At 53.1% G+C, this 27,720-nt stretch overlaps 1 protein-coding gene across 4 annotated transcripts in view; it reads right to left on the bottom strand.

Moving 5' to 3' along the window:
* Positions 1 to 3,988: 3,988 nt before the first annotated feature.
* BMP7 (bone morphogenetic protein 7) overlaps positions 3,989 to 27,720 on the bottom strand; it is a 92,199-nt gene continuing 68,467 nt past the window's right edge. The window contains exons 4-8 of one of the 4 annotated variants that reach the window (XM_082359308.1): positions 16,482 to 16,679; positions 11,632 to 11,708; positions 10,095 to 10,205; positions 4,855 to 4,947; positions 3,989 to 4,291 (exon numbers count right to left, since the gene is read on the bottom strand). In XM_082359308.1, the coding sequence (XP_082215434.1) occupies positions 4,175 to 4,291; positions 4,855 to 4,947; positions 10,095 to 10,205; positions 11,632 to 11,708; positions 16,482 to 16,679 (596 nt within the window). In that variant the 3' untranslated portion in view covers positions 3,989 to 4,174. Of the gene's footprint in view, positions 4,292 to 4,854; positions 4,948 to 5,052; positions 7,064 to 10,094; positions 10,206 to 11,631; positions 11,709 to 16,481; positions 16,680 to 27,720 lie in introns of those variants that run through there. The other 3 variants (XM_082359310.1, XM_082359309.1, XM_082359311.1) reach the window with 3 other exon arrangements.

Raw genomic sequence — 27,720 nt, 5'->3', positions numbered from 1 at the left:
GCTTCTGTTGGCTTGATTTCAGTTTCCATAATTCGGTGGTTCTCAACTGGGAGCGACTGTGCCTCCCAGGGGACATTTGGCAATATCTGGGGACATTAGTGGTTGTCACAACAGGGGGATGTTACTGGTGTCTAGAGGGTGGCGGTCTACAATGCACAGGACAGCCCAACAGCAGACAATGCCCGGCCCCAAACGCCGGTGGCGCCGAGGCTGAGAATCCCCTCACTTAACCTCTTCCCATCACAGGTCTCCCGCTGGCCTTGGCTTTCTCCCCTGGGGTCTGTCCTCCGCTCCGTGGGCTCAGGGCCTTCTACCTGGGGTTTCTGCACACTTGGACCACACACCTGGCTAACATCTCTTCAGCTGGTGCCAATCCTTCCCCCAACGCTTGCCATCACCTGGCCTCTCCCTTGACCATTCATTTGCTCGCCTGCTCTCTTTGCCGCTGCATGCGCCATCCAAGAGAGGGGGGCCTCATTCCCCCCACCCCCGTTCACAGCGGATCCTCAGTGCCCAGAACACTGCCCGCAGCCCATATATGTCCCAAATGTCCTTGTTGAACAGTGAATGTGGCAGAGGACGTATCGGACCCTGGGCCTGACACCAAAGTTCTTGTTCTGTCCACCGGGCACAGGACTGGCTTCAGGACCCGGAGCAGCATGGAAACGCAGGGCCTTCTGGAGCACAGAGCCCCGGGTGACCGCCCAGGCCACACGCCCTCGTCGGGGGGGCGGGGGCGGGTAGCTGGCACCATTTTACAGCACTGGCCGCTGATGCTGGGACATGACTTGTGGCCACACTGCAGTGCTCACGGCACTAAGGTAGGGCCAGCCCAGGGCCTGCGTTCCATGGAGTGGGGGGCTTGAGACCCTGCCCCACTCGGCCACCTCCTCCGTCACCAGAGAGCCGTGGCTGGGAGAGGGCGGGTGGGAAGGACCGAGTGCCAGGGAAGGCAGTGCTGTCCTCCCGGGCCAGGTGCACTTTGTCTCTGTCCAAACAGCTGTCACAAATCCAGAGACTTTGGAGAGTTCTGTGTTTTTCCTCTTCTATTTTTATTTCCTCAAATCTAAGACCAAGAGAGGCTGGGGCCAGAGTCTTGAAGGGGTCTGAGCCAGGAGGACCCGATCCACAGGCAGAGGGGAAGCATGTCTAGGTCACGGTCAGTATCCCTAGAAGGGGTGGACGGGCTCCAACCTGAGTGCAGGGCTGGGGCCCCGAGAAGGACTGGGTCCTGGGAGAGAGGGTAGGAAGTTGCCCAACGTCCCACAGCTAACAAAATGAGTTAGTTAGGCTTTGAGCTGGCGCTGATCCCAGGCCCCTCTGCCCAGCATGTACTCCCTCTGTGGCACGAGGATTCACCTCCATCTCAAATAAATATGTGTAAGAAGGCAGCAGAGGTCTTCTCCCAGGGGAAGCGAGCGTGCTCTCAGCTGCCTCTGTGTGTGACCTTGACCGGGTGCCACTTCCCATCCCAAACGCCAGGTAGAGGGGTTTGAGTGCTCACCCCACCAGCCTCTGCAGATGGGAGACGGGAAAGGCTCAACTGGGGCAGGGAAGATTAAAATGCCACGTCCTCCTTGAAGCCCTCCCTTATTCCCTTACCCACCCCCCAGCTCTTCCCATCAAGTCCTCTCCTGCTCTTAGCACGTCCTATGACCCCACTGCCAAGTCCCTCTGGGGCCCTCAAAGCCTTTGCCTCGCTGACTTCATTCCTGCCTGACTCACTCTGCTCCGGCCACAAGGGCGGGCTTCCTTGCTGTTCCTCCAACCTGGCAAGCAAGTCCCACCTCAGGGCCTTTGCACGTGCAAATCCTTCAGGCAGAAATGCTCTTGCCCATGGGGACCCCCATCGCTCCCCACTCAGAGTCCTTCCCTGACCATGCTTTCCAAGAGCCTCTCTGCTGACACCACCCACCCCTCCCTGGGTCACTCTTTCTTCCCAGCACGCATCACTAAATGGGTCACCCCCAGCCGGCTTGTCCATCAGGCACAGCAGACACCGTGCTCGGGAGCCACGGTACTTTTAGGAGCCCACAAAAAATATTTTAATATCTTTTGAAATGAGAAGATAAAAAAATATGCTGCAGCCTGGTTAATATTCATCTCTATACCAAAGCAATCGTAGAGGAAAATCTGTATTATTTTATATGGAGGAAGAAGCCCGCGCAGCCGTGGTGCGGTACCAGATACTATTTGTTTCCTGTGCCCTCGAACATGTGCTTCCCTGAGCAGATGCTCTGCTCCTGTATCTCCAGCGCCCGCAGCCTGGCACACAGAGGACGCACAAGGAACTAGTGAATGAGCGAATGAATGAATGAAGGCTCCTGGCCAAAGAGGAAGCCTGTGCAGCCCTCAGAGACACCTTTGCACCTGTGAAGGGCACTGTGGTTCAGCCATCCTTGTTTATGGTCTGCCCACTCCTCCAGAGCTGACACGGCCTGGCGCCCTGTGCTGCACCTGGCTGCGGCGTGACTGGGTGAAGGTTCAGAGTTGGGGGGAAGCTGGGCTGGGCTCCGAAGCCCCTTTCTAGTCGTGGGACGAGACAAGGAGCTGCAGGGCTCACACAGCAGCACGGACGGCAGCCAGGGGCATTGTGAGGACCACGGTGCTCTACGAGGTCCCAAAACTCTGCAGCAGGAAAGCGGGGGCAAGGCCTCGGGGGCGGGACGTGTAGCTTCATGAGAGTGGGCTGAACGGTGGTACCCCAAAAGATACGCCCACATCCTAATCCCTAGTACCCGGGAATGTGACCTTATTTGGAAAAAAAGGTCTTTGCAGATGTAATTAAGGATCTCAAGGCGAGGAGATCATCCTGGATCATCTGGGTGAACCCTAAATCCAGTGACAAGTGTCCTTTTAAGAGACGTGCAGAGGAAGGACATAGAAAAATGGAGAAGCCATGTGAAGACAGTGGCAGAGATTGGAGAGATGCAGCCACAAGCCAAGGATGCCAGCAGCCACCAAAGGATGGAAGAGACACGGAAGGTTCCTCCCCTGAAGCATCTGTAGGGAGTATGGCCCCAAGGACACCTTGAGTTTGGACTTACAGCCTCCAGAACTGTGAGGATAAATTTCTAGTTTTTTAAATCACTAGTTTGTACTTTGTGATGGCAGCCTCAGGAAATTGATACACTCAGCTTCTCCAAAAGATCTGGACAGAGGGAAGGACTCAAAATGTACATGTGAGAATTTTCTGAGCAGATGGCCCCAGTGACCACTGCTGACCCTCCCAGGCTCCCAGCAAGGTCCACACACTACCGTCACCAGGCAACGAGGCAGAAATCAGAGGTCAGGCAAGCTATACTGTACAGCAGGCAGGGCTGGCGGGCCCAGTCAGGGGGGAGGCTAGAAGTTCGGCAACACGCTCACAGAGGAAGCCCCTCGAGCTGCTTGGAAGCAGGAGGGAGACCAAGAGCCTGAGCCTGTGGTCCAGGAACTTGGCATGGGTTCAGGGATGGACGTAGGGAATTGGGGAAGGTCGTTTGGAGAGTAAGGGCTGGGGGCCGGGAATCCCCACATTTCGTGAGCAGACCCAGGAGACTCTAACTCAGGGAAGCATGGGATCGAGCCTAGGCTTTGGGTCCCAATTCCGGTTCCAGCAATTATTAGCTGGTGAGTAAATTCCTTCACTTCTTCAGGCCCTCTCAGCACGGCCAGCGACGACGTCAGGCCAAGTGGTGGGAGCCATGGTCCCTGACAGAGGTGCTCTGTGAGCGGGACAGGGAGAAGAGGCGCCAACGCAAAATGTTACCTTGGAAGGTAACAATGAGCAAGAGAGGTGGGAACCAGGAGAGGGCAAGGTGAAGGCCAAAGACGAGGCCACCTGCGGTGCTGCAGCCACAGACACACCTGCCTACAGGGGTCCAGCTGGAAAGGGGAAAGTGAGCCAGAAGTGAACAAAAGGCTTCTCCTCTTCCCCCAGAGTGTGTGGCTTTTTCAGTCCAGCCTTTACTTTCCTACTCTTAATAGAGACATGGGGACAAATCAATAAATACCTACAATTTTTAAAACAGCAACTGACATTCGCACCTTCATGAGATAGACAACAGGGAGCAGTGGAGACTGTGGCAACAACTGCTCTTTGGCTCCAGCCGGGAGCTGCCACGCAGGAACGGGGCCCAGGGTGGCCAGATCTGCAGACTGCTCAAGGGAAGGCAGAATCTGAGGGTTTTTTTCACCCCAATCTTCTGAGTTTCAAAAATGTGTTGGCAACGAATTCAACCATGCAGGAGGAATAAGATACGTCTGCAGGCTGCATCTGGCCCTCTGGTTTGCAGCTCTGGTCTTCAGCCTGGAAACAGAACAAAAGCTAGATCACGCATCAGGACAATGACAGGAGGGTTTGGAAATCACAGGGGCTGGAACTTGTTAGGAGCGGCTGCTTCATTTGAGGCAACAGGGCAAGAGCAAGCAGCCGGCCAGGGAATGGGCCCAGATTCTAACCATCAGGTGACCTCAGCGTGCACTTCAAAGCGGAAAGGGACCCAAGACGCTGCTCCACGCTGCACAGCTGCCTGCTGCTGCATGCACAGCGGGCCCCTGACTACCTTCACCAGGCCCACTGTGGGCCATCGACGGCTCAAGCTGGGAGCCAGCAGCAGCCCTCAAGCCGCTGAAATAATTTGCACTGGACAGTGTTGGCTCCGGGGTCTGCGCCGCTTTAAAGTTTTGGGTGTACACTCCCCCTACCCCCACTACTATTTCTTTTTCTTTCTTGTGCCTCTATTTTATTGGGATGACTAAATCTTTCAACTATGTTAGCAGTAAACACAGCTAATTTACCCCCTGCCTCTTTGAAACAGCTGCTGACAGCTGCACTGTAATTCAATCAAGGATCTTTGTAGTTGAGCCTACCAAATTCACATTTGTTGTTTGGTTCCATCTCTCCTGCCCGGAGCCCCACACAGCTGCATCAAATATTGACGAGCGTCCCTCTCTCCCCAGGGCCTGAATGATAAACAGCGTGTTAATGGTGGAGGCCAAGGCAAAGAGTTCTCAGCACACCAAGAGAACTCCAATATCCAGGCGCTGAGAGAAAAAACAACACAGACATACACAGGCCCAAAACCAGAACCCTTTTTATTTTGTCTATTTATACAGCATTTTCTCTGAGGACTGCTCTATGTAACGGCTGAAGGTACATTGGTCTGACCATTAATAAATAGTCTTAAATAAGAAAATAAACAGGTTGGAGGGAAGCGAGTAAGCTCATCGTCCTGAACAAGGGATTGGAGAGGGTCTAAAATGAGCTTCAGACGGACATAAATAATTTCTTTGTTTAGTAACAACTATTTACATGCTTCAGTGTACAAATGATGCTAGCCAGATGTCGGCCGGGGTATACGTGGTGACAAAACTTGCACCAGGAGGGAATCACAGCAAAATCCCCAGATCTGTCAACAGACAAAACAAAATGTAACAAAAACACCGACTCTTCCCCATTGACCAGGCAGAGTGAAGGCTGCAGCCCAAGCTACTGAAGAAGAAAACATAAAAGAAAATGAAAACAGGGTCCCTGTGTTTCCAGGAACCAACTTAATCCACACGGAGAAGCAGTTTCCCACTAGACCAGATCCCAGGGGCCACAGGCCTCGTCGGGATAATCCTGTTCTTTGTTCACAGAGAGCCTGGTCGTCTCCAAGGCTGTACTGCAGCTGGAGGCGGGGTGCACACCATTTAGGGGACCCACCAGCTAAGGCAAGGGAGGCTCATGGCAAGAGCCACGTCAGAAATGGCACCTTCGAGTCAGGACACTCTCACGACAGCTTCTGGAGCCTTCTGTTTGAGATTCACATCTGCACACCCTGCATCCAGCAGACCTCCCACCGTGTCACCTTTCCCTTACTTCAAGGGGCCAATTCTTGCACAGAGACTTCTAAAAGCGGTCTGCAAATGAAAAGAGGTGACCACGGAGGCCCTCATCAGAGCCCAGACTCCAGGACGCTGCTATCGATGACCAACTTGGGAGACTGACGGTCCCCCTGCCCACCCACCCCTGCTGAAGGCTAGCGTGCTTCTGAAAATAGGGCTATGGTGGCCGGAACTCAGGATCAAGCTGCCAGTTCTGTCCTGAGCTGTCCTCCTCCATCTGCCAACCCTCACTGACTTCCTACCATGGGGAGTGTTGGAAAACCAATTCCAGGCGTCTGCCGGTGCGTCACATGCCTATTTTAATTTCTGCCACCACGCACTCGGCTGAATGATGGAACCTATTTATTCTTCAAGGTCAACTCCAAGCAGAAAATTTCCGTCTCCCCTGCTGGCCAAATCTTGGCTTTTGGGTGAGTTTACGTAAACAGTGGGCTTCGGCAAGCCTCAGAATGAAACCGGAATGGCACGGAGACGGGGCCTCCCCTCCCTCCGCCGGCCACAGCTTCTGTTTATGGAAATCAGAGTAAACCAAGAAATGGGGATAAATTGTTTAGGAAAATATATCTCTACCATCCTAACCATTTTCATTCATTCGTTTTATTGTGACATTTATTACAGGGACTTCCGCGTTAGTCTTCCTCTCGCACAGAGACGGACGTGCCCACCCCTGGCCACGCCCCCTTCCTCCCGCTGCTGGTGGCCGGGCTGAAGGGTGTCATCATTACCCCTGGGAACGAGTCGGTGCACAGCTGAGACTTCACAGCCAGCGATCGGGGCCCGGCAATTTTTCTTGATATATGTTTTCCCTGTTAGATTTTGCCTGCAGCAGCGTGCAGGATCTTGTCTGTAGGATGCCGACGAAAAACGGATCAAAAGCCATCTGCCTCTCAAATTCCTTAACACTCCTACAGCGCTGCAGTTGGGGAGGGGGACGGGAAGGCCTCGCGAAAGGCAGTTGGTCTGCGGGCTCCTTGCTGAGGTGGTGGGAGAGACCCAGGATCTGGAAAAACGTGGCCCCGAAGCATCTGACTTCCAGGAGGGGCTAGTGGCAACCACAGGCCCGGACAACCATGTTTCTGTATTTCTTCAGGATGACGTTGGAACTGTCATCGAAGTAGAGCACGGAAATGGCATTGAGCTGAGTCGGAGCACAGCAAGGCTTGGGCACCGTTTCCGGGTTGATGAAGTGCACCTGGAACACACACCAAAACGGTGGCAGTGGTGAGACCTGGTGAGTCACGCTTCCCTGGCCTCAGTATTTCTAAAAGGAACAGGTACTGCTTGGACAAAAATCCCCGCAGGTGACACTTACCGCTCACTCCCAGTTCTAAGTGCTTGATGGGTAACTAATTCAGTTCTGGGGTTATTCTTGATTCACAGATGAGAGAACCAAAGCATAGAGGGTCACACAGCACACGGCTAGGAAGACACTTGGGGCCAGGAATGTGGGGCTGTCCTGTGCACTGCGGGATGTTTAACAGCATCCCTGGGCTGCACCCACTAGAGGTCGGAGGCACGCCACCCCCACCCTACCCCCACTGTGACAACTAAAAATGTCTCCAGACATTGTCAAATGTCCCCTGGGAGGCAAAACTGCCCCAAGTGGAGAACCACTGGGCTAGACGAGGGTCGGCCTGCAGGCCGATCCCTGCTCCACCACCTGTTTTTACGAATAAAGTTTTATTGGCACACGGCCACGCCCATTCGTCTACACAGCATCTGTGGCTGCTTCTGCTTCTGCATTACACAGCATCTGTGGTGAAAAGGTGCAGCATAGACTTTCAACTCTCGAAGCTGAAAATATTTACTATCTGGCCCTTTCCAGAAAAAGGTTGCTGACCTCTGGGCCAGACCTGTCCTGTCCAAGAAAAATATCATGCAAACCACATGTGTAATTTAAAATGTTCTAGTAGCCACATTTTAAAAGGTGAAAAAGAAAGAGGTGAAATTAATTTAAACAGTATATTTACTCTAACCCCAGATTTCAAAAAATTATCATTTCAACATATACTTAGCATAAGAAATCATTAATGAGATATTTTACATTTTTTTATACTAAGTCTTCAAAACCCAGTGTGTATTTTGTAGTTGTAAGACAGCTCAATTCAGACTGGCCACGTTTCAAGTACTCAAGAGCCACACTTAAAAGTGGTTACTCTATTGGATGGTGTGAGTCTAGACTATATTAGACTATTCTGCATCTTGAGCAATAACAATGAGAGGAAAAGAATTTGGGCAAACACTTGGGTGGACGTCAACAAGAAAGGAGAAGGTCCAGAAGGTAAGAATGAAGAAAGAAGTCAGCCAGTTGCCCAGGTTTATTGTTCCTTCTGGCTCGTGGGCTCCTACGCACCTTACAGGTGGTGGGGCTCAGGGACAAACAAATTCAAACGACGGCAGGGGCCACGCAAGTGCCACGGATGACCAAACTGGGCCAGGAGCCAGACAATAGGGTCCAGTGAGGACTGGGGCAAACCAAAGGGAGACGGACACGAGCTGCCCAAAGCCAGTGCGATCAGATGTACCGAGTGCTCAGGACAGGCCAGCTGTCAGTCCTGTTTTGTTTTTATGAGAAACTTCCAGGTTTCTAACACACCACGCGGGCCAACTGAAAACGCTGTGGATGACCCCCTGCCCCCAAGCCCCAGTCTATGACCTCCCACGTAGGTCAGCGCGCTTTTTAAACTGTTTTTTATGTATCGTCTCAAACCTTACAAATCTAAACCTTCCCCATCTCCTCCATCCTTGAATAATGTTAAAGCAAATCCCAGATGTTAGCTCACTTCCTCTGTATTTCACTAGGACTCTCTAGAAAGCAAGGATTCACCTCCTTTTCAAACATGACCTTCGTTTCAGAATAATCAAATTCGTTTCAGAATGATCACTCTGGTCCTCGGAGCAGGACAGAACAGGGGGACACTGGCACGGGGGACAAGTTCAGGCCAAGGAACAGGCTGGGGTGACTATTCATTTCCAGCCTGAAGACCTTCAGTCCTGAATAGGGCTTCAGAGTTTACTGCTGTGAGAGCGGGGGTCCTGGCAAAGCAATGCTTAAAAAAGAGGCCTTCCCTCAAAGGGCAGAGCCTGATCCAAATAAACGGAACAGGGGAGTGAGAAGTAACACACGGGGCAGGGACAGGAAGAGGGAGGCAGGTTACTAAGCAAAAGAAGCACAAAGCTCTGCAACAAACAGACCCGCGGTACAGAGGAGATGGGCCTGGGTAATGAGCTCTCTATCACTAGAAGCATTCAAGCCAGAGAGGATGACCAGTTGTCAGGGAAGGCCCAGATAACGTTCACAGCAAGGAGGAAGGTAACCAACATCTCTGAACCTCAGATTCTAAGCTAAAGAACAAAGTCTAACTCCTATCACTCTTGTTGTTGGTAAAGTAGTAAAAATAACATCTATTGAGTGTCCTCCGCGCTGGATACCCCGTTAAGAGCTTTAATTGCATCATCACACTGAATCCTCCAATGACCCCGTGAAAGTTCAAAGAGTCCCACGGCTACCCCCCATCTCTCTATCCTATTATCCTGTTTGCCATCTTCCTGTCGTTCCCCTCTCCCTGAAGTTCCCACATTTGTTTACTTGACTGTTTCCTTGCCTGGAAAATGAGGCTCTGAGTGCAGGGACCACGTCTGTGATGTTCCCTGTATGCTGTTCCCTGCAGCGTCCCCAGCTGCCAGCGCAGGGTCTACATGTAGTAGATGCTCAATAAACACCCTTGAATGGCCGAACCACAAAGTTCAAGGCTAGGAGGCAAAGCCACGAGCTCTGGGAGGGGATAAGCCCTCAAGCCTACCCAACCTGGAGGAAGCCCAGACGTTGCAGGGCCTGTGGATGTGGATGCTGACAACCAGGGACAACGGTCGCCTGACAGAGGCAGGGCCAGGGCAACTGCCATTAGGCACAGGACCTTTACCCACGATACCTTTAGAAGCCCGTGAAACTGTTCTAACTGCTTTTACAATTAGGAGAAATAAATGCACTCTGGGGTTGCAGACATACACGAAGATTATAATGCATGTTATTAAATATAATTTTTAATCTTGTTTTATGGAGGTAGGGCCCACGAAAGCAAAAGTGCCCTGGGCTCCTGAAAGTCATGACATGGTCTTGCCCAGAGACCTGCTGTGGCCCCAGCTCGGAGGAGCACGAGGCGGGATCTGGTGGCCCTGCCCCCCCAGCTGCCCACAGCCTGGCCGGCGCGCAGGCCACTCACCAGCGTCTGCACGATGGCATGGTTGGTGGCGTTCATGTAGGAGTTCAGAGGGAAGGCACACTCCCCCTCGCAGTAGTAGGCGGCATAGCCTTCGGGCGCTATGATCCAGTCCTGCGGGAGAGAGCGGAGGACCAGGCGGGGCGCGGGTTCAGAACCACGTGGAAAGTGGGAGCCGCAGGGTCCTGCCCTCTAGGCCGAAACATTCCTCCTGTGGGCCGGACCCCGAAGCTCCCAGAGGTCAAAGGCATGGCCCACCTCCTCCTGGGCAGCTGGGGCTCCTACAGAGGTAGCCTTTCATGGTCCCAACAGACTGCAGAGTGAGGGAAAGACCACCAGGGGCTGGGCAGAGCCCAGAAGGAACACTTGATCTTCATCGGAAGGTGGCACAGGGAGGGATGATTAGGGTGGCATCACCCTTACCCCTACTAGGTGGTAACCCGTGGGCGGTTTGCTTTAAACAAAGCCTCCAGGCCTCACTTCAGCCACCCAGGAGAGAGATGACAGTATAGCCGAGCCAGCACAGTGCCCGGTACACGTGTGCGACTCAGTAAAGGACGCACGTGGTCGGGTTAGCACAGAAATGTTGTGCTAGCAAAACATATACCCCTCAGGGACTCAAGTGCATCTGGGGCCTCTGTTCCAGCACTAGAACGTAAGCGCGGCCTGGCACCTCTTAGACCATGGATGTTGTCATACGAGTGAGGACACAATCACAGGAGGACTCCAAGCCGGCTGTGTGCACAAGTGCCCTGGGGGTGTATCTGAGGACATGATGCCCTGGGAATAATCTGGACCCTCCCACTGAACTACAAGCTCGCTGAAGGGAGAACAACAAAACCAGTGGCCCTGATGATCTTATGACAACACCCTGTCCGGGGATATTTGGGCTCCATGAGGGCAGGCACATTGCTATGCCCAGGGCTGCACCTCTAGTGCCTAGAAAAGGGCCCAGAATGTCATAGATACTCATAACTAGTGGAGATACTCTTTTTCTAGGATTCAACCCCTGCCCTTTGCCCTGCTCCAGTCAAATGATTCCAGAGGGGCAGCCATGGTCCTAGGACATGATCCCAGCCCTAAAACAGCTGATTGGTTCAGGAACAAGCACCTGACCCGAGCTGGGCCAATCAGCACCTTCTCTGGGAATTGGAATCACAGACGGGGGAAGGAGGAGGAGACAGGGCATAGGGTGGAAGCCCATCCCCCAGGCAGCTGGATTCCAGCACACGGACTCGGCCATGTCTGAGAGAAGCAGCCAGTGCAGGATGGAAATGGGGTTCACATGGAGAATGAGGTTCAGAGTCCACATTGTTTGGGTTTCTGGTTCTAGCTTGAGTCTCAACCATGTTTCTGCTCTTGGGTTTCATGGGGCATCCCTGGAGCCTCTAGTTAGGACGCGATACCGGAGTCTCAAGAGATGAGAAACACGGCTCACTGCACATGTGGGGCCCAGCCCCACCACCGGGGGAGCACGGGGGAGCCCACACTAGAGGCCTCACACATCCGGGGCCGATCCAGCCAACCCCCACCCCCTTACCTGCCAGCCCAGGTCCCGGAAGCTGACGTACAGCTCGTGCTTCTTACAGGCCTGCCTCTGGTCGCTGCTGCTGTTTTCTGAGGAGCAGCACCGGGGGGAGGAAAAGGAGACACACACAGATTAGAGTTTCCTCAATCTAAGACAGTGGTGTGATCCCAAGCAAACTCTGAAAGCTGGAGGGTGACCTTCCTGACACAGAAGCTGTTCAAGCACCTGTAGCCTCAAAACTCATTTCCATCCCCAGCAAACGGCCTCTGTAAGGGAGGTACCAATGCCCCCGTCTCCCTTACGCAGTCTTGGCTCACAGCTCTCTCTGGACCCTTCTGTGGACGCTGTTTTCTCTTGTTTGGATGCTGACATCTGCGTGGGTTCCATCTCCATCCACCTCCCACACGCTGGCTGCAAGAGCCTGCCCAGAGGGGCTGCTTCCACTCAACCTCGCTTTGTGAGGCCCACCCGCCTCACCATGCTCAGCCCCGTGGAGCAGGCAGGAGGAGACACGGACAGGGCCTGGGACAAAGCCCCACCATCGAGAAGAAATGAGAGGGCAAAAGTCAAGTCCCACTGACCTTCCAGAAAAACACAATACTGAGGTTTCTCTGAGGAACGAAAATGATGCACTGGGGTTTTCCAGAAGTATGTAAAGTTTGTAGGAACTTTGGGTTAGGAATTGAGCCCTTGTAAACATGTAGAAATCTGTTTCTCTATCTCTCTCTTTGTGTCTATGTCTCTCTCTGTCTCTATCTCTCTCTGACACACACACACACACACACACACACACACACACACACACACACAGCTGCCACTGCACAACCTTCCTGAACCCAGAAGCTAGAGGGATTCATTTTTTTTCTTAACCACGACCTGTCTCTCCTCCACCTAAAACTTCCCAGGGGCTTCCTATCAGCTTTTTTGAATATCCCCATTTGTACACGTATCTTTATGTCTAGAGTTCAGAAAAGCAATTTTTTAAAATGTACAAACCAATGAGGAAAGGACACAATTGATTATGACAGTATTGCATGTGTCTTTCTAGGAGGGATCCTGGCTCCTAGGAGACACTCAGAACCAGTGAGAGGATCTCAGTGAGGGGGGCATAGACTGGGGGGGAGGGAGCACCCACCTTCGGGTATCTCAGGCCCTCATGACCTTGGTGCCTGGTATGTCATTCATTCATTCATTCATACAAATTGTTAATGTCTACAGGTTTGCAGATGCTGTTTTGGGCAGTGGAGCTACAAGTGTGAACAAAACAAAGCCCTGCCACTGAGGGGCTTATCTTCCAGCGAGAGAGGCAGATAGTAACCAAACGAGGAAACACCAACTACGTTCCATCTAGATGAGCACCGTGGAGGAACTAAGGGAGGAGAGGAGGACAGGAAGGGCGGCTGAGGGGTCCGTGCCACGGGCGCTAACCAAGGCCTCCCAAGGAAGTGATGCTCGTGTGAGAACCAAAGGAAGTGAGAGGGCGGGCCAGGGAGGAATCCAAGGGAGACGATTCCAGGATGAGGACGGAGCAGGATGGAGAGGAGGGTTAGGAGGTCGGCAAGAACCAGGACGGGAGTGGCGGTTGGCAGAGGGACAGGCAGCAGGCACTAGAGCCTTCCAGGAATGAGGAGGCAGCGCCGGGGTCAGCGGCCGGCAGCGCAGAGGGGGGAGGTCTGCTTCGCTGGACTGAGCTCCACGGCTCGGGGGTGGGGAGGTTAGGGAGGATGAAGCAGGAATGGGGAGTCCTGGGCCCCCCTTCCCCACTTTGGGACCTAGCCTGAGGGCCTTGAGAGAGAGAAAACCAGCTGCAGGGGTAGTAGGGCTGCTGGAGGGCCAGGTGGTCATCGATATACAAATGTCAAGGTCAAGGGAACCATCAGAGGCGAGCCCAGGAACCTCCTGGACCATTCACTGTGCCATATGGAAGGCACAGACACTGAGCGGAAATCCAGGAAGGCCTCCATTGCTGTGGCCGTGCCTGTGGCCCCAGGCGGCAGCGCCACAAGCCTTCTTCCCCTCCTTCCCTGTAGGGAGGCAGAAGGTAGGGGGGAGAGTGGGGAGCAGCCTCAGCCCAGTGATGTTGTGTGAAGCAACCTGAACAAGACAAAGGTCTGAGCACGTTAGCCTAGGCCAGGGATGGGGCAAAGAAGCTGTGCGTGGAGGGCCAACACTGCTGGCTGTTTGTTGCCCTGAGTAAAGAAGGATCCGAAGCTTTGTGTGGGCTCAGTGAGAAGAATGTGCCAGGATTGATTAGCAATGTCTGCCATGAGCAGAGGAAGGGCGAGTAGGGACCTTACTGCCACTTTTCCCAACCCTGTCTGAAAACAAAGCAAAGATATGTGGCTTCATGTTGAAGCCCAAGGCCCAATAGACCAAGGACAAGAGCAGCTCATGAAGCTAGCTGTGGGCATATCAGTATGGGGTGGGCCCTGGCCCTGCCATCAGGGACCTCAGACACCTGGGTCCTTCAGGCCTCCTTGGAACGTGGCTGCTCCAGGAAGAAGTGGTTGGAACTCCTATTTCACTCTGACCTCTTATTAGCAGAAAGACGAGGAAAGGGAAGAAAAGAGATGCTCAAGAAGTAGAACCCCAGTTCCCCCGTCCCTCCTGCCCTGCCCACCCATCCCAGGCCGCAGCAGGCGGGCAGCAGGAGTGGAGGGGCTGCTACTCACGCACCTCCGCGAGCCCGGCCTGAGCAGCTGCCAAGTTACAACCGGTGCTGGGGCTCGGCGCCCACCCCCGTGGGTCATCTGGTGAAAACGCCTAACGACTAGGGAGTGGGGTCCAGTTGTGGGTGAGAAGCAAGTGCAAGGGAGGCCAGGGACCCACTTTCTCACCCCAAACCACACGGTCTGAAGAGCAGTTGAAGGCCTTTGCGGGGTGGGGCTGGCCTGCAGGACGTGTCTCTCCAGCACACAAGGGCTGCCGTGGGAGAGAGGATTCTACTCATGTGGCCCTGCAGCAGGATTCCCAGCTCATCACAGGGGGCAAAGCACTTCAACCGGGCACGTGTGCACAAACTCACACTCAGAGATTCTGGTTTACTAAGCCTGCAGTGGGGCCCAGGCTTCGGTGTTCTTTTAAAATTAAACTTCCAGGCAGGGTTTAGGTGAACTTCAAACAGGGCCAGGAAGTAGAAATCCAGAGCAAGGAAGTAGACCCCAGGCAAGGTAGAACAGCTGCCACGTGAGATAGTGAGAGCTCCGTCCTGTGGGGTTATGTAAGTGGAGACCTGATGGGGGTCTGGTGAGGATGCAGTGGGGGAAGCTGAGTGTCCAATTTTAAGATTTTGAGACCCGTCCCTCCCCTTTCATTACCTCGGTTAGACCGTTACACCTGACAGACCTCCGAACCATGGGAGTCTCTGCGGGGATGACGTTTGCTAGCCCTTCCTGCCTGATTGATATAGAAAAGCCTCTCACAAATCTTCCTATTCCAACCCTCCCTGAGTGCCCCACCCTGCTCCCCACCATTCTCAGAGCAGCCAGAATGAGCTTCTTATCAACCCCACCCTGCATCATAGCTGGAAACTCTGCAAAGGCTTCCAAATTTGCTTTGGATGAAATTCAAACTCAAGATGTGGCTCCCGAGAGGACACTTGACTATGTTCACTCCCCAGCCCAGCCACATGGCCTGCCCCGCTCCACCCTCCCTCCCAGAGCTGCCACGAAAACTCCCTCCACCTGCAGGTCCCACTGCCTGCAGCGCTGGCCTCCAGCCCACCCGGCCTGGCCCCTGGGGCACCAGCTCGCCTCGGAGCTCTCAGCTGGAAAGTCTTCTCTGAACCACCCCCTAAAGAGTCCCTCGTCACCACATTCCAACTCCCCGGCCTGGTGTCAGTGTGGCTGCGAAGGACGGCAGCCTCCTGCCCATCCTGAACCATCTCTGCACCACGGCTGGGCTTTCACTGTTGAATCCCAGCCCCCCAGAGCCCAGCGCAGAGGAGGCTCCTAATACAAATGAAGAGATTCAGTTGGGTTTTAATTTGCGGGATCACAGATTCCCTTTGAGCAGCCTAAAAAAGAATGGATGCACCTGCCAGAAGAGAATCTAAAGATTCTTTTAGATTCAAAATCTCTGCACACAAACTCTGGAGCCACACGTACCCACTAGGATCCACCCAGCAGGATGCCCTGCTCTTAAAAATATCACCAACCACAGTAACTGTAATTTTCTTTTCCCTCAGAAAGGAAAATGAACAGAAATTTCAAAATTGTCCAGGTAAGGCAGAAGAAGCTATTGACAATATAAGTGAATTTGAGGGTGGCGGCTCCTTTCCCACCTCAACATCACCCTTCTAAACACCCCCATGTCCCCCTTCCACGCTTCCTCCGACCAGCCCCAGGCCTCTCCCAGCTCACGATGAACCCAGAGCCGGGACGGCTCCACAAGAAAATCGTACCAGCCATATTCAACAAGTGTTAAAATTTGCCATGAGTTTCAAATGTTTTTCACTTGAAGAAATAAAATTAAAGATACAGCAAACTCTCCTCTTTTCCTCCTCCCCTCTCCCCGGGCAGCAGCCTCCGTCCCTCCGGAGGCTGGTGTGAAGTCTTCCCTCCATTTATTTGTAGCTATTGTTTCGTCCACTTAGAAATTTACATGATTGGCATCTTGTTATACTCATGTTTTGCTACTTGCATTTCGAAATGAATTTATGGCACAATTTATACCCTGAAGATGGTGAGCTCTGGGGTGGAAGGGATTCTGTGGGTTGTGCTTCCTGCTGCATTGGTTCCAGAACCATCTGTCAAGCACATGCATGGATTTTGAGTCCCACCCCAACTGGGGTCCCACAGGGGGCCCCCTGTGGGCTCCTCGGGGGGGGGGGCATGTGTTAACCCTCCAGCCCCCAGGCGTACCTGCGACGTTGGCCACCCGCAGGGCTTCCTGGTTCTTGGGTGTCTTGGAGCGGTTCTGGCTGCGCTGCTTGCCCCCCGTGGAACGGGTGCTGCGGAGGTGGACCTCGGTGGCCTTGAAGAAGGCCACCATGAAGGGCTGCTTGTTCTGGGGCCCCTGCCGCCCGATCAGGCCTGCCAACTTGGGGTTGATGCTCTGCCCTAGACGGGAAGGAGTCAAAGGCACAGAGGAGCGGTTACAGGAGAGGCGGTTAGTGGGAAGGGCTGCACAGACGCCGGTTCATCCGAGGCTCACGATCCATCCGCGCGCCCACCACCCGTCCATCGCCAAGTGTGGCCTCAGCTCTGACCCTACGCCAGGTTGCTTTAGGAGCTTGGAACACGGTGGGAACCACAGAGAGAGAACTCCCTGGCCCCTGGGTGCGCCCACTGGTGGGGAAGGCGGCCAGGAAACACGCAGGGCAGGGAGCCCGTGGTGATACGTGTGTGGAGACAAATGGAGCAGGGGAGGGGTAGGACGCTGAGGTTTGCAGAAGGACTCCAGCTGGTGCAAGTTCCACTCACATCTCATTGGCCAAATCAGGTCATGTGATCCACCTAAATTCAAAGGGTGGGGTCAGTCCCGCTTGGTGCCCAGGGGGGTGGGAACAGTCACAAGCAGCCCCAGTGACTGCCACCTTCTGTGCGGAGGGACCTCTTGAGCAGAGAGGTGGGTAACAGCGAGGGAGGGAGCCACATGGATGTCAGGGAAGGGGGCACGGCAAAGGCAAAGGCCCGGAGGTGGTGGGGGGGCAGTGAGCAAACTGGCCTCCTCTTGGAGCAGAGACTAAGGGCGAGAGGGCCAGGGGAGTTCAGGGGAAAAGTGGTGGGCACAGCAGGGGGCAGAAGCAACGCAGGGTCCTGGGGGCATCAGCAAGCCCTTTACCTTCATTCCGTTTACTCCCGCAAGTTCATGGCCACCCAGAACCTCAGGATGCGACCTTATTTGAAAATAGCATCTTTGTAGATGTAATTAGTTAAGATCATACTGGATTAGGGTGGGTCCTAATCCAATGACTGGTGTCCTTAGAAGAAGGTCACGTGAAGACAGGGAGATGCATACACACACACACACACACACACACACACACACACACACACACACACGGCAGCCGTGTGAAGACAGAGCCCAAGGAATACCGACGGCCACCAGAAGCTGGAAGAGGCCAGGAAGGACTCTTCCCTGACGCCTTTGGAAGGAGTGTGGCCCAGGACACCTTGGTTTTGGACTTGCAGCCTCCTGACTGTGACAGAATAAAGCTCTGCTGCTTTAAGTCCCAGGACACACACCCTGTCTTCATGAAGTGGAAACCACGGGGTGTTCGGCTGAGGAGTGGGCAGCTGGAATTGTTTGTAAAAGACCAACCCAGGCCACTGCGGGAGACTGAACTGCAGGGGGCGAGGCTGGAAGTGCGCGTCCGGGCAGAGGCGACGGAATAGCGCGGGAAGACGTGACAGGGACAGGACGGGGGGCAGTGAGGGCAGAGGCGGCCGCAAACCCTCAGATCCTCGATGGTTCATTTTTAAATCCATCTTTAGAATTTATTTTATTTTCAATGTCTTGTTTTGGAATAATTACAGATTCACAGGAAATTGTGATAAAAATGTACAGGGAGGCCCCATGTACCCTTCAGGAGGTGGGGAAACCAAGGTGGGGGTAGTAGGGGTGGGGAGAAGACCTGGGAAGGGGAGGGCAGAGGACAAAACAGTGTGACTGAGCGGCTCCTGTCTGAAATCCCCACCGGACGCACGAGGAAAACGGGCAGGGGACAGCAGAACATCCCAGCCCGGGCCTGGCTCCTGATCCAGGGGGAGAGACAGCCTTGGAGACAAGACGCGCTCTGGCCCAGGGCCCGCCTTCCCGGGTTCGCGTCCCACCTCCGCCATTCAACACACAGACGCTCCTCCCAGCAGAGCTCTGCACACCGGAAGTGCTCACTAACCACCAGCTGAGGGCAGCGGTCCAGGCCGGAGCGGAGACTGGACGCGTGCACCCCGGGGAGAGTGTGTAGCTAGACAAGCAACGTGAGGACTGAGCCCAGATGCCCTGTCTCCACCTGAACGATCCGGGGAATGCAGCAGAGGCTGTGCACGAGTGCCCGGCGGGGAAGGATGTGGAAGAAGCTTGAACAGGACGAAAGGGGGATGCCAGGAGGATATGGGGCTCTGGATTCTGGGGGAGAAGGCGGATGAAGCAGTCATAGTACCCTGTGCTCTGCGGGCAGGTCGAGTGTGACGGGGGCCTAGAACAGGCTCCCAGCTCCGGCAACCATGAGACCATTGGCCAGTATACACTTAACATCACATCTGGTGGTAATAAGTATTCCAAAGGAAGGTAAAGCAAGAGGACAAAGAAAGCCCATCTCATTCATGACAGAACAGCTCAGAGAGGCTGAATCACTTGCCCAAGGACACCCAGCTTGGAAGCAAGGGAGCTGAATCTGAACCCAGGTGAGGCGGCTTAACCACAACAAATATGGTGCCTGCAAGCTGGGTGAGAAGAGTCAGAGGTCAGCGAAAGCAGTGCTTCTGAAGGCCCTGGGCCCATCCACATCTGGAATCAGCTTCATCTGGAGCCCTCCAGATGGGCCAGATGTCCCGAAACCCAGCCTCCCAAGGACCAGATCAGCAGCAGGGGGTTCACTCTGGTTGTTTAACAACAAACTTTTAAAAGAGCAAGCTCCTTCACCCACCACTACTTTACCTTGGTCCCTTTTAACGCCGGCTTTCCTGCATTCTTTAGCGGGGTTTCCTCGAGTTCACCCATCTATAATTTGAATGATTCTATAAAAGAAACCATTAAAGCCGAGCCCTTCGGAATTGTGTCCCCCCTGGAAGGCTTTTAGGGCAAAATAAAAATGCCTCCCTGAAAACCTGACGCTGTTCCAGATCCAGTGAATCCAACAAGAACTGATGGCAGTCGCCGTGCATCTGAGGGAGGGTGTCTGGCTCGCTCTGGCCACTGTCAGGACAGCCACGTCCAGGGACTCACAGCCTCAGCTGAGACATGGGCAGACAGAGAGGAAAGAAGAGGGTCTCCAGGGGGTTGAAACCCACATCTGCTGCTGACCAGCCTGTGTGGGCTGAGAGAGGGGAAGTCACATGCTGGGGCCTCCATTTCCTCATCTGTGAAATAGGGATGATGCCATTTGTCTCACCCATGCCCTCTTTTTCTTCCTACCCCACCCAATTGTTATTGAGGCAGCTGTGCCTTAGAGTGACTCCAGCCTGGCCATAGAGGGCAGGACCTGCGGTCTTATACGCGGCAACCAACCCTCCAGCTACAGCGACTGGTTCAGGAACGGGCACATGACCCAATTTAGTCAATGAATGGAGCACAGGTATCCTGGAAGTTTCCAAGTCCAGAGCAGCCCTCTCTTTCCCTGGACAGCATTGAGGGAGGAGGGATGGAGAGAGTCCCAGAAACAGCTACCATCTGGCAACCACGAGTAGACCACATTTCCAAATGGGGCTGACCTGGTGGAAGGAAGAGCAGAGAGACAAACAGACACGCGTGATCTCTGGTGGTATCACCGAGCCACTGGATCACACCATTCCTGAAGCTGAATTCTTGCCCCAGCCAGCCAAACGAATAAACCCCTTTGATTGTTCAGTCCGAGTTGCCATTTTTAGGGTTGTCCTTGCCCCAGCCAGCCAAACGAATAAACCCCTTTGATTGTTCAGTCTGAGTTGCCATTTTAGGGTTGTCCTTGCCCCTTTTTTAGAGGCTGGAGGACTAGGGAACAGGGCAGCAAGCCATCTTGGGCCTGGTAGAGAGCAGGCACTCACAGGGCAGGTATGGATCATTCCCCTTCTATCACCAAGTATGAGAAAAGATGAAAGCTTTCAAGGTAAAACTGACTGTCACCACAACAGACATTCACCTTCAACAAAAAACAGGCATATGGAACACTACAGTGAAATATCACTTCGCTCCCACTAAAATGGCGAAAATAAAGGCAGACAAAAGACAAGTATTGGTGAGGATGTGGAGAGAGTGGAACCCTCTTACACTGCTGATGGGGTTATAAAAATGCCGCAGATATTTTGGAAGACAGTTTGGCAATTCCTCAAAGAGTTAAACGGAGAGCTCTCATTTGACCCAGCAATTCCATCCCTAAGTACCTACCCAAGAGAACTAAAAACATAGGTTCACAAGTGTTCACAGCAGCATTATTCATAATAGCCAGAACGTGGAAACAACCCAAGTGTCCATTAGCTAATGAGTGGATAAACAAAACATGGTGTATCTATACAATGGAATATTATTCTCCATAAAAAGAAATGAAGGGCTTCCCTGGTTGCGCAGTGGTTGAGAGTCCACCTGCCAATGCAGGGGACGCGGGTTCGAGCCCTGGTCTGGGAAGATCCCACATGCCGCGGAGCAACTGGGCCCGTGAGCCACAACTGCTGAGCCTGCGCGTCTGGAGCCTGTGCTCCACAACAAGAGAGGCCGTGATAGTGAGAGGCCCGCGCACCGTGATGAAGAGTGGCCCCTGCTCGCCGCAACTAGAGAAAGCCCTCACACAGAAACGAAGACCCAACACAGCCAAAAATAAATAAATAAATAAATTTATAAAAACCAAACTCTTAAAAAAAAAAAGAGAAATGAAGTACGTATCCATGTTACAACATGTATGAACTTTGAAAACATTATGCTACGTGAAAGAAACCAGTCACAAAACATCCCATGTTGTATGATTTCCAGAATAGGTAAATCCATAGAAACAGAAAGTAGATTAGTGGTTGCCAGGGCCCAGGAGAAGGAAGGGAATGGGGTGAGTGCTAATGGATAGGAAGTGTCTTCTGGGGATGACAGAAATATTCTGGAATTGGACAGTGGAATGGCTGCACAACAAGGCGAATGTACTAAAAAGCACTAGACGGTACCCTTTAAGATGGTGAATTCCATGTATGTGAATTATATCTTAACTTTTGAAGCACATAAATTACAAAAAAAAACAGGAGTAGGAAGGACCCATCAACCAAACCCCGGAGGATAGTTTTTGTTAAAAAACAGTATAAGGATGTCCGTCATAGTGCCCAGCACTCGTGGGCTCCTGATGACCGTTTACTAAATGAACAAACGTCTCCTGTGCCAACAGTGGACCGAGAGCTCAGAGCCCAGCCAACCCTCTACACGGCCCCATGGGGCAGACATCGTGATGTCACTTTTCAAAGAGGAACAAGGCTCCCGCGATAAAGGCCTTGCAGCGGGTCAGTGGTGGAGCCAGTATTCGAACCCTGTTCTGCTGGAAGCCAAAGTCTGAGTTCTCAGCTTCACACCAGTGTGTCCTGGGCTGCCCCATGTGCTAAAAAGGGGTCAAGGTTCCCCAACACATGGTGGGAGCTGCATGTGAGCTCGGAGGCTTCCCTGGCCCAGGACCACATCTCAAAGAGCCACCTGGAGGTGGAGAGGAGACAGCTTTCTCCCAGGCTGGTCTTCACCTCCCTGGTACTCCTTGAAATGTCAACTATGCGACCACGGTCATTTGGAAGAATGGAATGAAGGACCCTGAACTGAGTGCATCCCCCTGGCTTCCTCTTGGGGTGGGAGGGTTATAAAAACTCTACCTGGTGTCTGCAACCAGAGCAAAGTGCAGAGAAGAAAGTGGGTCCTCCTGTTCACAGCCCGTTTGGGGTTCTAGAAGATGGACTGATCTCCCAGCCGTCCCCGGGCACCAGGACTGGCTACAGAATCTGCGGGTCCCAGTGCAAAGTGCAAATGCAGGACCTCTTGACCTAATGTTATTAAAAATCGCAAGACGAAGACAGCAGAGCATCAAACCAAGCATGGGGTCCTAGTACAGGGTCCTGTGCGGGTCACACACCCGTGAAGCCATTCCCGTCATGCACGTATAGACACACGGAAACATGTGTGTGCAATTCCTCATAACTGGGATGTGTGTCCCTGCTGATTCACATAAACCTGGGTTGGGGGCAATGTACCGTGGACATCTTTCCTCGTCAATGAAACACATGCTGATCTCGTCTCTTGCGGCTGCAGAGGGGCCTTGCATCTGGAAATCCCTTTGCCTCATCCTCTTCCGTCCCAGGCTTGAACAAACAACTTGTTTATTCATTTAGCAGCTCAGTCAACAACGATTCATGAAGCCCCCTCTGAGTGCCAGGCACCGTGCCAGGTGCGGGTACAGCAGCGAACAGGGTGACAGCCCCCAGGAGCTGACCAGAGAGGGAGATGCGCTCAGGGACAAGGGGGGGACCGGTTAGGGGCCGGGTCATGCGGGGCCTCGGATCACGTTCTAGGTCTGGCAGGGGGACGTGGCCAGAGTTCTGTGATGAGAGGCCCCCTGGGGCTGGTGTGTGGCGAACAGATAGGGTGGGGAGAGAGGAAGCCGCGTGGAGGTCCAGAAACCAGCCCCCTCCCACCACGCCCTCCTCTGGACCCCCGTAACGCTCAGGGCGGCCTCTCAGGGCCCTGAACACACGTTGTATTCCTCCAGAAGCTCAGCAACTCAGGGCAGGGATGGTCCCCTTCACCCACCGTTCCTGCACAGGTGAGAGCTCTAAGATGGGGCCCAAAGCACGTTCACCAAGCAGGCGATCGCAAACACAGCCGGCCTCTCCACCTGGCACCGGGCGTTTGGGCCGATGGTCCTCTGGGGTGCTGTCGTGGGCACTGCAGGAGGTGCAGCAGCACCCCTGGCTGCTCCCAAAAATGCATCCCCAAAATGTTTCCCGACCTTGCCAAGCGTCCCTGGGAGGCAAAACGTCCCAGGTGGAGAGCCAGGTGCTACACATACCCTTCCTAAAGTAAGCCAGGCAGCACAGACATGCAAAGATAAGTTACTGCGGTCAAGTTTTTCGCTGCGAAACCCACAGACAATGTGGTGCTTTATTAAGACAGGATAATTAAATGAGGGGGCACGGGCATGAAGTACCAACCAGCCACCTAAACAATTCACTCATCTATTTACAAATATTCCTGGCTCACATGCCCCGAGCCCAGCAAAGCTCTGCGCCCTGGGGGTTACCACGGGGACAAGACAGGTCCAGGCTCTCGTGGGACCGACAGAAGGAAGGGCTGCCAAGTGAGGGGCAGAACATGATACAGTGTGATTCCACATGGGAGAAAAGAAATTTGAAGCATATACCAACATATGTGGATATATATATACATAAAGTTTATTTCTGTTTTAATACTCCCACAAAGGGCAGAGAAAGGTTACACTGGGGGAGAGGACCTGTGGGTTAGCTGAGAGAGGAATTCCTTTTCGCTTTATGCTGTTACAATGTAAAGGCTTCACTTAGCACTTCCAAGTATTTGTTTTGATTATTTGTATTTAAACCTCCAGAGCAAGCCACACTGAATAGGGAACCAGGCCAAACGTATTAGGCAGAGGGACTGAGGTGGGTGAATTCATTAAGCTAGGCAGGAAGAAAAGATACACGTAATATTTTAACATAGGTCTGTATCTTTGGGAAAGTTGAAAAAGATTTATATTCTAGACAAGGATTAATAGGTTAAACAAACCCTGAAGATTTGCCCAAGGATGGGGTTATCCGATTTTGCAAATAAAAATACAGGATGCCCAGTTAAGTTTGAATTTCAGGTAAATGAATAATGTTTGCAATACGTGGGACAAACTTATATTAAGCAATTATTTGTTGTTTATCTGAAATTCAAATTTAAGCGTGCATCTGTATTTTATCTGCCAAGAGGTGCTCCTTAAGTCAGGAAAGAAAGCCTTTCTTGGCCTATGATGGTAACTGACCCTGCTATACTGTAGCAACCATGATGGGGTCTCCGGCCCACCCAACAAGCAGGTAACAACTCTGCCGATTTCTTCATCCTTAGGATTCATGGCTTGCCTCTAGCAGAGTGAGTGTTTTGTTTCTGTTCCTGTTTTTTGGCTTTTCTTAAATTTTAGTTTTCAGATTAACATCTAGTAAAATTGACTTTTATTTGGTATCCAGATCTGTCAGTTTTAACGCGTGTATAGGTTCACGTTAGCACCACTTCTCTCAGGATACAGAGCAGCTCCTGCATCCCAAAGAACTCCCTTGTGCTGCTTTACCTCAAAGCTTTACCTTGGTGCATCCAACCAGGGGTGAGCCCGCCCCCCGCAGGGGACATTGGCAACGTCTGGAGACATTTTTGGTTTTCGCAGCTTGGGGCAGGGGTGCTACTGGCATCAAGCGGGTGGAGGCCAGAGCTGCCGCTGAACATCCTACAGTGCACAGGACACACCCCGTCCCAACGCACACACAGAGCACGCCAACGGTGCCGGGGGGAGAAGCCCTGCTTTCGCAGTCACCCCCTCCCCGACTCCCAGACTCTCAGCGACTGACCTGTTCTAATCCCTGCAGCTTTGCATTTCCTAGACATTTCATAAACGTGGACGCACAGTCTTTTTCGTCGGCTTATTTCTACCCGCGTGTCTTTGAGATCCACTCGCGGTGCTGCATGTTTCACGGTCCACGGTGTGGATGCACGAAGTTTGGTGAGCCAGTCACCTGCTGAAGGACACCCGGGCTGCTTCCAGCGTGCGTAAGCAGGAACATCATGACAGACGTTCCCGTACACGTTTCTGTGTGGACCTACACTTTCATTTCTGTGACGTGAAGCGGAGGTGAAATCCTTGTTGTGGCCTATTCCCCACGGTCTTCGCACACTCGAGGTGTCCGTTGGTGCTGGAATCAACCCGCCTGCCATCTGGAGAGCTCCTCCAGGCTTGGGCACGTGGAGACAGCCATCTGCCAGCGGCACTAAGGTGAGTCTCAGGACATGCAGCCGACACACGCAAGACGGGGGCCGGGGGAGAAGCCCTGCGTTCATACTCTAACCAGGGGTTGGTAACAACAGCCCGCGGGCCAAATCCAGACCACCGCCTGCTTTTTTTTTTTTTTTAAAGGAATTCCTTTATTTTTATTATCATTTTTTATTTATTTATTTTATTTTATTTTTGGCTGTGTTGGGTCTTCATTTCTGTGCGAGGGCTTTCTCTAGTTGCGGCAAGCGGGGGCCACTCTTCATCGCGGTGCGCGGGCCTCTCACTATCGCGGCCTCTCTTGTTGCGGAGCACAGGCTCCAGACGCGCAGGCTCAGTAGTTGTGGCTCACGGGCCTAGTTGCTCTGCGGCATGTGGGATCTTCCCAGACCAGGGCTCGAACCCGTGTCCCCTGCACTGGCAGGCAGATTCTCAACCACTGCACCACCAGGGAAGCCCCCACCGTCTGCTTTTGCAAATAAAGTTTTATTGGACATTTCTCTTTCTCTCCAGATAAAGAGAAATATGCGGAATCAAAAAAAAAAAAAAAGAAGAAGATAAAAATGAACTTATTTACAAAACAGACACAGACTCACAGACTTAGAGAAGGAACTTACAGTTACGGGGTGGGGCGGGGGAGGGATAGTTAGGGAGTTTGGGATTGACATGTACACACTGCTATATTTAAAATAGATAACCAACAAGGACCTACTGCGTAACACGGGGAACTCTGCTCAATATTATGTAACAACCTAAACGGGAAAAGAATTTGAAAAAGAAGAGACACATATATGTGTATAACTGAATCATTCTGCTGTACACCTGAAACCAACACAACATTGTTAATCAACTCTACTCCAATATAAAATAAAAAGTTAAAAGAGAAGCTTTACTGCAACAGAGCTTTGAACACCCGCGCACGTATTTACTGTCCGCTTTAACGCACGTGTGTACTGCCGCTGTCACGGTTGAGTTGAGGAACCTGGACGGAGGGTGTCTGACCCGCGAAGCTACAACATTTACTATCTGGCACTTTAGAGAAAGAGTTTGCTGACCTCTGCTCTAACCAACCCCAGATCCACTTAATTCTAGACTTGTAAAGAAAACCATAAAATGTCCCAATGAGATAAGATGCCTTTACTGTCTATTATTTGCCAGTGAAAGTATTCCTTGCAGAGAGGGTTCTGCCCGTTGTTGGTTCACAGCGAAGATTATTGAGTGTGTGCTCTGTACCAGGCACTGTGCAGCGCCCACCCCCTGCACTGCTCTCGGGCAGGACTACTGACCCCACATTTACAGACGGGGAAAGCTGGCTCGAGGCTACGAACTTGACCACCAAACCTTTGCCAAGTGAAGGTGGATGGAAATGCAGAAAGGAGAGGTTGCCCAGGCACGGATGTGGGCAGCCTACGGGGGCCTCCAGGGGAAGGAAGGATCCACCGAGGCTCTGAGGGGAGGTCCCTCCCAGAGGCGAACCAGGTGGGCAGGGGTGTGGATGCAGGACTCCGGGAAGTTGAGTTGAGGACAGGGACGAGCCAACGTGTCAGGCCACCACTGGCAGGCCTGGGTGGCCTGGGCAGAAAGAGTATGCCCAGTCCAGAAGAGCCCCGGAGCAGGCAGGGAGCACAAATGGGGCCTCTTAGGGAAGGAGGGGATGTAACTCGCCCACAGAGAGGGTGGCATCTTGGTTTTCTTGTGGTTTCTCTGTTTTCCAGGGCTAGAGCCATCGGGTGCCCCTCGGAGGCCCACAGCATAAGAATGTTCCTCCTTAATTGTGCAAAACGCATTAATTCCAGCCACTTCTCCTGATGGACCGAGGCCTGAGTGACAAGTGAGAACGCAGTTAATACTTGTGACATCTGCCTGGCCCAGTTACCCAAGGCCTCCCCAGCCGCCACTGCCCACCGGCCCTGGAAGGTCCCATCCCAGCCTCTGGGTCACCAAGGCCTCTTCTTCGCTCTCTTGCTTCGGCTTCTGGACAAACAGGATGTGAAGCAATCGCAAGGGCGAAGGCACCTGGAAGCCAGCTGCGCCGTGGGCGGGATCGCTCACCAACCTCGGCTTTATGGGGCTTCGTCTCCGCAGCCTCCGTGGGCGAAGGCTCACTCCCGGGTCCCGTCTTCAGCTGCCGCGGCCGGCATCACATTTGCACGGCATACGCCCTCAATCCTTTAAATGCCTCACAGTCCCATTTGATCCCATCTGGGATGATCAAGAACAGGGATACGTGCTCTCGCGGGCCCCGGTGAGAAGCTCGAGGCCCTCTTTGCATGCAGACGTCCAGGATGTGCCTGTGTCTGCCCTCCTGGAGGCAGAAGAAGGGGCCCTCCTGGTCTTGGAGCTCCGGGGATGTCGAGCAGCAGCTGGAGGCCCCAGCGAGGGAGCGTGGCGGGGGGAATGAGGGCCCCAGGTCGTCTTCTTGGATCAGAGAGCCAGGGCCGATCGACACCACGGGCCTCCTGAGCCGTCAA

The sequence above is a fragment of the Balaenoptera borealis genome (assembly GCF_965194805.1).
Source record: "Balaenoptera borealis genome assembly, chromosome: 16".
Classification (NCBI taxonomy): Eukaryota; Metazoa; Chordata; class Mammalia; order Artiodactyla; family Balaenopteridae; genus Balaenoptera; species Balaenoptera borealis.
The sequence above is the reverse complement of the archived record's forward strand: the minus strand, read 5'-3'. Positions and strand labels throughout refer to the sequence as shown.